The sequence below is a fragment of the Bison bison genome, unplaced genomic scaffold, assembly GCF_000754665.1.
Source record: "Bison bison bison isolate TAMUID 2011002044 unplaced genomic scaffold, Bison_UMD1.0 scf7180017864451, whole genome shotgun sequence".
NCBI lineage: Eukaryota > Metazoa > Chordata > Mammalia > Artiodactyla > Bovidae > Bison > Bison bison.
Window position 1 is genome coordinate 7,046,907 of NW_011495013.1, and position 12,134 is coordinate 7,059,040.

Below are 12,134 nucleotides of genomic sequence, written 5' to 3' on the forward strand. Positions count from 1 at the left end.
CTCTCTCTCTCTCTCCACTTTTAAAATTCTCCTACATCTGGTTAAGGGAATGGCTCAAATGGTAAAGAATCTGACTGCAGTGCTGGAGATCTGGGTTTGATCCCTGGGTCAGGAAGATCCCTTAGAGAAGGGAATGGCAATCCTCTCCAGTATTCTTGCCTAGAGAATTCCATGGACAGAGGAGCCTGGCAGGCTACAGTCCATGGCATCACAGAGTCGGACACAACTTAGCAACTAACACGTTCATGTTACCTCTTATTAAGAGCTTCCCAGGTGGTGCTAGTGGTAAAGAACTTGCCTGCCAATGCAAGAGACATAAGAAATGTGGGTTAGATCCCTGGGTTCAGAAAATCCCCTGGAGGAGGGCATGGCAGCCCACTCCAGTATTCTTGCCTGGAGAATCCCATGGACAGAGGAGCCTAGCAGACTATGGTCCATAGGGTTGCAAAGTGACTTAGCACACACACACACATCTTATTAGAGGACTGTGAAAGCAGCAGTTACTCTAAATAGTCACAAAGTGGTAGCAGCCTTCATTAAATAGGCCCCACCAAATCCCCACACCCAGCTTTCTTCCTTAATCTCACTGTTCTAACCCCTATCCAAGTACCCAAGCTTCTAGTCCCCCGGTTCTCTCCTTTCTAAATGGAAAAGAATTGGATGCTTTTTTATTTGAGGTGAATATAAATAAAAAATAAACTTAGCAGGTAAACAGATTTATACACAGACCCCTCCCCACCAAAAAAAAAAGCTCAGGAATTGCCTAATAAAATAGCTTTGGCAGGAGGGATGTAGGTGGGACTATTAACAGAAAAACAGAGAGTCTAATCAATTAAATCTCCAGACCCCTAGTCCCACACCTCCACTCCATGACCAGAGGCTTCTCCTCTGAAGAGGGGAGAACAGCAGGTCTTTGGGATAGGCGGATATCAGTGCAGAGCTTGAAGATAAGAATACAGGCTGAAAACAAAAGGATTGAATAAAAAAGAAAAGAAACTTAGAAAGACTCTCTTTGTCTCTAGAAGATAGATACAAATATAGCCTTCTTTATGTCTTAAGTGAATTTTAGACTTTTGGATATATCAGTTCATTGTTTTTATGCAAGCTATTCTAATATATGATAATATATGATCTAGTCTATAATCTTAAATAGACTACTGGGAAGTGGGAGCAAAAATGAAAGGGAGAATAGATTTCAGGATAGACCCTTCTGCCACAATCTATAATCCTCCTCATGTTCTCCTAAATTACTTAAAGCTCACTCTCATAAGTATTAAGATATAAAAATATCATCAAAAAATCACATGGCTCCTACAATTTTCACATATATATACATATATATTAGCTATAATCAAAAGATATAAATAGAAGCTTGCCTAAGTTTATTTTTTTTAAAAAAAGAGACTGCTATCTTGAATGTCTAGATCATTTAACAGATCTGTACCAATTTGTTCTTTCATTATACTTCATCCCTTTATTCTTTCTAACAAGAATTTCTAACAAGAATATATTTCTAACAAGAATATTCTTTCTTTCTCTCTTAACAAATATGTGCTCTATTATTATACTTGTTGTGATTAAATGTTGTTCAGTCACTAAGTCGTGTCCAACTCTTTGTGACCCCAGGGACTGCAGCACACCAGGCTCTTCTGTCCTTCACTGTCTCCTGGAGTGTACTCAAATTCATGTCCCTTGAGTCAGTGATGCTATCTCACCATCTCATCCTCTGCTCTCTCCTCCTTTTGCCTTCAATCTTTCCCAGCATCAGAGTCTTTTCCATTATGTTGGATCTTTGCATCAGGTGACCAAAGTGTTGGCGCTTCAGCTTCAGCATCAGTTCTTCCAATAAATATTCAGGGTTGATTTCCTTTAGGATTGACTGGTTTGATCTCCTTGCAGTCTAAGGCACTCTTAAGAGTCTTCTATGCCAAGACACCTAGAATCCAGGCATCCTCCAATTCACTGGTAGACACAAGGAGAGTAAATACACAGCAGTGATAGAGGATATCACTGAATGATCACAGAGCTTATGTTCACCGAGGCCAGCGGTGTCCGTCTGCTCAATGCAACCACAACCAGCCTATCAGAAATAGCACTCAACAAATCTCTTTTGTCATCCTGATTTAAAACATCATCTTATCATCAATCACTGGGAATTTTTTCTCAGATCCCCGACTGTCTTCAAAAGGAATTTCTAGGCCAACTGAACTCTATCTAACTATGCTGTTTCTTCGTTTCAGATGGCTACACCACTGATGACATTGAGTTTTACTGGAATGGAGGAGAGGGCGCAGTAACAGGAGTGAATAAAATTGAGCTCCCTCAGTTTTCAATTGTTGATTACAAGATGGTGTCAAAAAAGGTGGAATTCACAACAGGTGAGAAGTTTCCCCCAAAATGTACTAGGGGTGCTGAGAAGGAAGATGGAGCCAACCAAATGACCATCTGATTTTTTTCTTTTATTTTTTTCCATTCAGGGGCATACCCACGACTGTCACTAAGTTTTCGTCTAAAAAGAAACATCGGTTACTTCATTTTGCAAACCTACATGCCTTCCACACTGATTACAATTCTGTCCTGGGTGTCGTTTTGGATCAATTATGACGCATCTGCAGCCAGAGTTGCACTAGGTAATGCATTCCAGCACCCCAGAGGGCTGGTGGGATTTCACCTCAAATAACAACCAATGAGAAGCATTACGGGCAAGGGCTTCTCTCATAGAAAGCCAAAGGATGAGAGTGCCCTAAGGGTGCTTGGTAATAAAACATCTACATGTAAGCACTTAACAGAGTGCACGTTTTACAACATAACATCTTTTTATCACTTTACCAAAATTAAAATAAATAATAATCTTGGAGTACATTCAACCCTATATAAGTGCTTCTTAGAACATATTTTAAAATTCTCATTACACTAATTTTTACTAACTTTGTGATTTCTTCCTTGGTTCCTGCTTTCTTTGGTGGAGAACATTATTACATTATCTCAAATGGACCTGAAGAAAGCTAAATCTTGTAACTATTCACAAGCTATGTCAATACTATCTTTTGAATATTAAATGTAGTTAAATTGTATCTATCTGAATTTCCCTTAAATGGAGCTCCTTGCACTTGAGAAAGGTACAGATATTCATCAGCTGTATTAATGATCTATAATCAGGACAGAATAAAAATGGTTTCTTTCCTGAAGAACAAAATTCAGAATTAATCTTGCCGTGACTGAATAATTGCTCCAAGCTGAAGGGCTGTGTTTAATTTTAAAGGATTCCTTGGAAAGTTAGAATATGTATGATCTGTCTAATGAATCTGGGTATGTGTGGGTCAGCCTTATTATTTGACCCAGAGCAATTTCATTTATCATCTTCTGGGATTATTCATGCACGCGCACACACACACACGCACACACCCACACACACATGCATATGTTCATGCAAAAGAGCATCATTTGTGACTAAGCTAACATACCTAGGTCTTCTGAGACTACAGAACTGGATTAAATAATCCGCATAACCTTTCACCCCTAGACTAGTCATCATGTCCACAGCTCATTTCTATTGGTTGAGTATCTAAGGCTTACAAAGTCAAGTGCTAGCAGCCCCTCATCAACCATTGAACATTCCAAGACTAAGGAAACTAGACAAATACTTTATCATATCATACATATGTATGTGCACATATTATTTGAATGTGAATATGAATACATATATATGCCATGGTTAAAGAAAAACATTGGACAATGTCCACAGCAGGGAATATGAACCATCAAGGTCATGAATTGCAGTTCTTTTTTACACATCTCTCCTCAAAGCTAACAATATTTTGATTAGAGATGTCAGCATATAATGAATAAAACTGTCTTTTGAAATGTAAAACCTAAGGTAGTTTAAAACCTAATTAAGTAGAAAATAAATGTATTTACCAACCCCTCCCCCTTGCTTAAAAAAAGTTAAGCCAAGGACTAGAAGCAGAAGTGGAATTGATGTATTTTAAATGAATTGTTTGTTTCTGTATCAGAGGTTAGGTAGAATTATGAGAAATTTAAAATTTTATTCAAAAAACTAAATAGGACCACTCACGAGGGCATTTCATATCAGTCCAGACATTTAAATCCATTACTGATGTCAACGATTTAAACGTTTTGTACAGTAGTTCTGACTACCTCTATTCTCCTAAAGCTGGGCGGTCAAATCAGGGAATCCAAATAGAATAATCTCACTCGCAAATGAAGTTGAAACTATTTTGTTCCCTTATCATTTTCGAACTTCTGTTCCCTTTGCCAGTTCTCCTTTGTCTTTAGTATCCATTTTACATCTCTTGTCTTTATTTTTGAGGAACTCCATCGAGTTTTAGGTTTTGCTTTTATTTTAAATGCCTTTGCTTCGTACCTCCTTGCCTTTTTGCCCCTAGCTCAGTGATCTACAGTAAAATAGCTAATCTCAGAGTCTCTGTTTACTTAGCTATAAAATGGGAACAATATACCTGCCCTATCCCACTCAGCAGGCTGTTACGACTGCATAGAATTCAGAGATGTGTCCACAACTGGAAAATCACTGTGTGTGTATATTAGTCACTCAATCATGTCCAACTCATTGTGACCCCATGGACTGTAGCCCACCAGGCTCCTCTGTCCAGGCAAGACTACTGAAGTGGGTAGCCATTCCCTTCTGCAAGGGATCTTCCCATCCCAGAGTTCAAACTTGGGTCTCCCACATTGCAGATTCTTTACTGTCCGAGCCACCAGGGAAGTCCTATACAGGTGTGCAATATCAATATTACAGCATAGTTTAGGATTCAGTAGGCATATCACTTCTTATTTTCCCCAATCATTGTTTTATCACCATCATCAACACAAAATGTTATACAGACACACAAAGATTATACTGTTAAGAATGATACATTTAACAAAGTAGACAACGCAAAAATCTTCCTTCTAAAAGACTACAGTCTTAAATTTCTTTAACAAGTTGAATTTTTAGGAAGTCTTTTCCCGACTCCAGGGAGCTAACTCACTCTAGTCTCTGGAATCAAGGAACTAGAGGTAATGTTTTAGGGGGAAAAGTCAGTAAGATTTTATTATATTTTAAAATACATGTATCAAATACTTGATGCAAATCATGAACTTTATTAGTTTCTTCTTTCCATGTGAACTCACTATGAATGTTGCATTATACTTTTAAAAATCAATACTGACCCTATGACCTGGGTATATTAGTTTCATGCAATGAAATAGTTCTTAAACTGGTCATTGACTTTCAGTTTGGTAGTGGCTGTCATGGGGATTAGTATTACAAGAACAGATTTAGGATGGACATGACAGATGCTGAGAGAAGGAAGGAAAGAAGGTGGCATGTAGTAGAATGAGGGACATGTGACAGTGAACAGTGGGTGAATCAATGAGATTTTAATATTTCCATTTACCTTTCTTTCTCCTTTGTGCATTATTTTTTAAAATACAGTTTTCAACCCAACATTCACAAAGCATCCCATTTTATGATTCACTCACGAACTATGTAAGGAGCCTGCAGCTTTGTCTTTTAAACCATCTGCTCTTTTCACCCCGTGGTTTATTGTATCACTGCCGTCATTCTGGGATACTAACAAGAGAATGGCATCTGTCATCTGTCTTCAACAGGAATCTTCACAGTGCATTCAGCTGAGCTGTGTTTTTCTGTTTCATAGGAATCACCACAGTGCTGACAATGACCACCATCAGCACTCACCTCAGGGAGACCCTGCCAAAGATTCCTTATGTCAAAGCGATTGACATTTACCTGATGGGTTGCTTCGTGTTTGTGTTCCTGGCTCTGCTGGAATATGCCTTTGTAAATTACATCTTTTTTGGAAAGGGCCCTCAGAAGAAAGGAGCTGGCAAACAAGACCAGAGCGCTAATGAGAAGAACAAACTGGAGATGAATAAAGTCCAGGTAATCTATGAAATAGGGCTTCCCTGGTAGCTCAGCTGGTAAAGAACATACCTTCCATGCAGGAGACCCTGGTTTGATTCCTGGGTAGGGATAACGGATAAGCTACCCACTCCAGTATTCATGGGCCCCCCTGATGGCTCAGATGGTAAAGAATCCTCCTGCAATGCTGGAGACCTGGGCTCAATCCCTGGGTTGGGAAGATCCCCTGGAGGAGGGCATGGCAACCCACACAAGTATTCTTACCTGGAGAGTCCCCATGGACAGAGGAGCCTGGCAGGCTACAGTCCACGGAGTCGCAAAAAGTTAGACACGACTGAGTGACTAAGCACAGCACAATCTATTAAATATGCCTAACAATCTTCTTCTGCAATTTAGCAGCAGTATGGTACTCAGAGCTCCCACAAGAAAATAAAATATCATAAAATACTAGCTTATCTTTAATAAGGCTCAAAGTACCCTTCATGTTGCATAACTGGAAACTGAGAATCGGAGATGTTAGGTGGAATTTTACATAGATGAATAACATACATGGGCCTGCAACTCAACTGCAAGTCCATGATTCCTTATTCTAAACTATATAGTTGTGAGACTATATGCAAAACAATTCCAGATCTACTTTATAAATAAATGAGAGAACTAAAGAAGTGAGAACAAACTCTTACTCCTAAGTGGCAATGAGGCACTACAGCACAGCGGTTACCACCACAGAATGGAATCAAACTGCGTGGGGTTAATTCCCAGCTCTGCCACTTACTGGCTTCAGAAAGTGAAAGCGGAGTTGCCCAGTCGTGTCTGACTCTCTGCGACCCCATGGACGATAGCCCACCAGGCTGCTCTGTCCATGGGATTTTCCAGGCAAGAGTACTGGAGTGGGGTGCCATTTCCTTCTCCAGGGGGATCTTCCTGACCCAGGGATTGAACCTGGGTCTCCCGCACTGTAGCCAGATGCTCTTACCATCTGAGCCACCAGGGAAGTCCGGTTACTGGCTTTAGACCTCCAGGCAAATCAACCTATGTCACTCCTTATCTAACTCCTGTTCCTAATGTTATCAACCAGAAAATGATGACTATAGTATACCTATCTCTCAGTTACCATAAGGACTAAATGAGTTTTGGTATTTTTTTTCAAAGTCTAGTATTTGATAGTTTATATTCTAGTATTTTTAATGTCTAATCTAGTACACAGTAAATACTCAATAAGTATTAAAGCTCCAATATTTTGGCCACCTGATCCAAAGGGCTGACTCATTGGGAAAGGTCTTAAGGCTGAGAAAGATCAAGGGCAGGAGGAGAAGGCAGGGAGAGAGGATGAGATGGTTGGATAGCATCACCAACTCAATGGACAAGAGTTTGAGCAAACTCTAGGAGATAGCAAATGACAGGGAAGTCTGGCATGCTGCAGTCCATGGGGCTGCAAATAGTCTGATACTAATGAGCAACTGAACAGCAACAATTATTATATTCAAGACACTGTCAATATTTGTCCTTTGCTTTTCACTGGTAGATCCTATGACCTGTGCTCTCAGTGTGTAATTAAATTGAAAATAATGCTTTGTTTATTCCTTTGAAAAATCCCTAGTCCCTAGTCCCTACTTTCATGCCATTTATCACTAAAACCATTTGACAATATGTGCATTGAAATACTGGATCCATGACAAATTGTTTTGAAGATGACACACAGGGTGACAACTCAATATTCATTCACAGTTCTAAGCATTGAGGATACTGCTGTTAATGAAAGGAGTTTTTTCCTTGCCCTCCTGGAGTTTAGACGCTAACATGGGAAGACAGCCAGGAAGCAAACAACCAGCTATTGAGAGAATAATTTCAGGTAAAAGGAAGTGCTACAAAGAAAGTGGGCTTTCCTTGTGGCCCAGCTGGTAAAGAATCTGCCTGCAATGCAGGAGACCTGGGTTTGATCCCTGGGTTGGGAAGATCCCCCGGAGAAGGGAAAGTCTACCCACTCTAGTATTCTGGCCTGGAGAATTCCATGGACTGTATAGTCCATTGGGTCACCAAGAGTCAGACACAACCAAGTGACTCACTTTCACAAAGAAAGTAAAACAGAGTAATGGGCAAGGGAATGTCAGGGGAGCATTGTCTTGAACAGGGGAATGTTCAAGGGAACAGGAAATATTGATCAGGTGATCCGGAAAACCTCTCTGAGGAATTACCATTGGATCTGTCAGCTGGGTGATGAAAGTGGCATGTGCCATGTCCATTCTAGGCAAAGAATTGCATGATATGTAAAAGTACTGAAAGAAGACCAATGTAGCAAGAGCATAGTAAGTGAGGGAGAAATAAAGTAATATGTGCTGTGGCTGAAGAATCAGGCAGAAGTCAAATTACTAATCTTCAAGGTGCATCTTCGTGCTTTTTAGTAGGATATCAAAATTTGACAATGTCAAGTAACTAGAAAATCATAAATTAAGAAAACCTACAGATTCAGCCAAATGGTCGAAATTCAAAGCAACACACTCAAATAAAATGTTGCTGCTGCTGAGTCACTTCAGTCGTGTCCAACTCTGTGCGACCCCATAGACGGCAGCCCACCAGGCTCCCCCGTCCCTGGGATTCTCCTGGCAAGAACACTGGAGTGGATTGCCATTTCCTTCTCCAATGCATGAAAGTGAAAAGTGAAAGTGAAGTCGCTCAGTCATGTCCGACCCTCATCAACCCCATGGACTGCAGCCTACGAGGCTCCTCCATCCATGGGATTTTCCAGGCAAGAGTACTGGAGTGGGGTGCCATTGCCTTCTTACTCCTGTGTAAAGCACTATGTTCAGTCCTACAAGGAAAGGGGTTGTCATGATCCTTGCCCTCAAGAATCTTCTGATCTGGCTGGAAAGAAAACTATGATTGAAGTATAAAATAAGACAGGAGAGCATTTATCTTGGATATATCTGAAAGGAAAAGCTTCCTATTATCTGATTGTAGCCAGACCAGCTTTAGAAGTATCTTAGCAGTGGTTTTCAAAGCCACCTCTTTTCTACTCCCATTCCCAACTCAGTTACTTCTAATCTACTGGTTGGTCCTCTGCAGAGCTTGAAATGTGTGTGAACTGATTTATCATGAGTAAAAACCCTACATAGACAAAATGGTAGAGATTCCTTGGTAGGAATGTTCAGACGATATGAACAGGATGAACAGTCAAAGGTACATAGCATTTGGAGTAATAAAAAGAAGAAAACAAGGTCTTTCAATTGGCTAGAAAAGCAACATTCTCTAGAGAGAGTAACTAGATGGATAAGTCAAGCAACCTTAAGTCAAATTATTCAGATAAAAGAAAAATATTATAAAACGAACTTTAACCACACTCTGCCTTGATTCTATCCCAGGATATCAAAGAATTTTCTAAGGTGCTAAGGTTTCCCAGGTGGCTCAGGGGTAAAAAATCCAGCTGCCATGTAGGAGATATGGATTCAGTCCCTGGGTTGGGAAAATGCCTTGGAGATGGACATGGCAACCCATTACAGTATTCTTGGCTGAGAAATCCCATGGACAGAGGAGCCTGGCAGGCTACAGTCCATATGGTCTCAAAAGAGTCTGACACAACATAGCGACTAAACAACAAACGGACAAATAAAGGCTGGCAGAAAGGCTCATATGCCATATCATATCTAGAGGTATAACATATATTGCTCTAAAGTGGATTTACTGACTACATAAGAAATAAGTAAAATGTTTCCATCTAACTGATCTTTATCTCATAAGCAGGTGTTTTGAGCAACACAGGGCTTAGACAAAGTAAGGTTTCATTGAATCTCAAATAAACAAATGTTTATTTGATTTTTAAATTGACTTTTTAAATTTAACTTCCAAGAGAAATAACAGAAAAATCCCTCAGTTGTCAGAAGACAAAACATGTAAAGAAAATAAAGATGTATTTTTACCTATGGAAAGCTAGACTTGGAATGCCATAGATGCTTTTCATAGAAACATAAGTAAACACATTTACGCCAAAATTCAAAAACAGATCATGTTAAGTAAGACATGGCAGAGTTGTTTAAATCAAATTGACTCTTTGACAGATTAAAAATCATAAATCCTGAGAAAAAATAACTTTTTTTAAATCTGCTTGAAGACATGAGAGAGTAACTGAAAACAAGCAAAAACTAGCAGAGAGTCAAACCCCAATGAAGGGAATCTCACTGTGTAAATAGTGTTTATACAGCTTCCTCCCTGAAGGCTACTCCCCAGTCTGGAAGATGCAGAGCAGGGAAATATCAGCAAAAAAACGTGCAGTTTTGTTGATCTGATAAATCAGAGCATGGAGTTTGATGCTTCCAGAGTTCCTAGAAATTTTAGGAGGAAGTGAAGCCACAAGAGAAACTCAAAATCTAAGTATAAACTTCCCATGAGTCCTTGGTTAATCCTTGAATTACAAATATAGGTAAAATGCCAAGAATGCCAGAGAGGAAAAAAAGCAGCTGAAAGGCTAGGAGATGGGGACAGATGAACAGAGATTTCAGCTGTTATCTGCCGTATGGAAGTCAGGTTGGAGTCTGAATCCAGCCATTTAGGGCAGGTTGGTAAATACATTAAGTTTTCCATTAAAACCCCTAAAAAGATCACACATTAGAAGACTAAGTCACTAGAATAAGAAATTCCCTTTGAGTTAAGGGAAAAACTAAAATAGACTCAGCCTAACAACATATAAAACCAAGTCTACACATTCTAGGGGATCTGTTAGTAATTTAACTTAATTTCAAAACAAAAGTCAGGATTTGTCAGGGAAGATAACAAAATCCAGTCTCTACGGTATATCACCAACATGTCTAGTTTAATAATAAAAGATTTCTGGACATGAGAAGAAATAGGAAAAAAAATGCCCATAGTCAAGAGAAAGAAACTTAGTCAATAAAACATCCTGCAAAAATCTCAGATGTTGGGTTAAAAATAATGGTTATAATTAATAATAATAACTATAATTAATATATTTAGAAGTTCATTGGAAATAGCCAAAATATCCTATAAAAGCTAAGTAGTGTGGTAAAGAACCCACCTGCCAATGCAGGAGACGCAAGAGATGTGTGTTCGATCCCTGGGTCAGGAAGATCCCCTGGAGGAGGGCATGGCAACCCACTCCTGTATTCTTGCCTAGAGAATTCCAAGGACACAGGTGCCTGGTGGGCTACAGTCCATAGGGTCACAAGAGCTGGACACTGAACAACTTAGCATGCATACAGGTGAATGGTTAAACAAACTATTATACATTCACACTGTAAAGTAATAGCCCAATAAAAAGTAAGAATCATTGATACAGGCAACAACTTGGCTAGATCTCAAGGGCATTATGCCAAGTGAAAAAAGCCAATCTCAAAAGATTATATATGTATGATTGTATTTATATAATGCTTCTGAAATGACAACATTATAGAGATGAAGAACAGATTAGTGGTTTCCAGAACTTAGTGACAGTGGTGGGGAGGGGTCAGTGGATGCGACTGATTATAAAGTGGGAGCAGGAGGGAAACCTTCACAGTGGTAGAAGACTTTGTATCTTGGTTGCAGTCGTGATTACATGGAACTAATGTGTAGTAAAATTACATAGAACTATACATACTTTATATTCATATCAGTTTCCTGGTTTTGATATTGTACAACAGTAAGATGTGCTCAGTGGGAGAAACTGGGAGAAGAATACATGGGCTCTCTCTGTGCTATCTTTGCAACTTTCCAGAAATCTACATAATTTCAAAATTAAAAGTTTAAAATAAGGGCCATAGGAAAAGTTTAACATAATACATGAAGAAATGAAAAGTATTAATTTCTCAGACTCTTTTGTGACTCCATGGACTGTAACCCGCCAGGCTCCCCTGTCCATGGAATTTTCAAGGCAAGAATACTGGAATGGGTTGCCATGCCCTTCTCCAAGGGATCTTCCCAACCCAAGGATCGAACCCAGCTCTCCTACATTGTAGGCAGATTCTTTACTGTCTGAACCAAATAAAGAGATGGGAAGTATCCAGGTAGGAATTAGTTTATATTGGTGCCCTTGTGATTTGTTTTCATGACATTCTATACTTTTCCACCTTAAGACTTACCACAATATTGAGTATGTGTATAATTAATTGGAGAAGGCAATGGCACCCCACTCCAGTACTCTTGCCTGGAAAATCCCATGGACGGAGGAGCCTGGTGGGCTGCAGTCCATGGGGTCACTAAGAGTCGGACACAACTGAGTGACTTCACTTTCACTTTTCACTTT

At 39.6% G+C, this 12,134-nt stretch overlaps 1 protein-coding gene across 1 annotated transcript in view; it reads left to right on the forward strand.

Annotated features, from left to right (window-relative positions):
* Window positions 1–12,134, forward strand: part of GABRB1 (gamma-aminobutyric acid (GABA) A receptor, beta 1) — a 453,599-nt gene that overhangs the window by 424,897 nt on the left and 16,568 nt on the right. Inside the window, exons 6-8 of the mRNA XM_010858864.1 lie at window positions 2,241–2,378; window positions 2,478–2,630; window positions 5,679–5,923. Coding sequence (XP_010857166.1) covers window positions 2,241–2,378; window positions 2,478–2,630; window positions 5,679–5,923 — 536 coding nt within the window. The remainder of the gene's footprint in view (window positions 1–2,240; window positions 2,379–2,477; window positions 2,631–5,678; window positions 5,924–12,134) is intronic.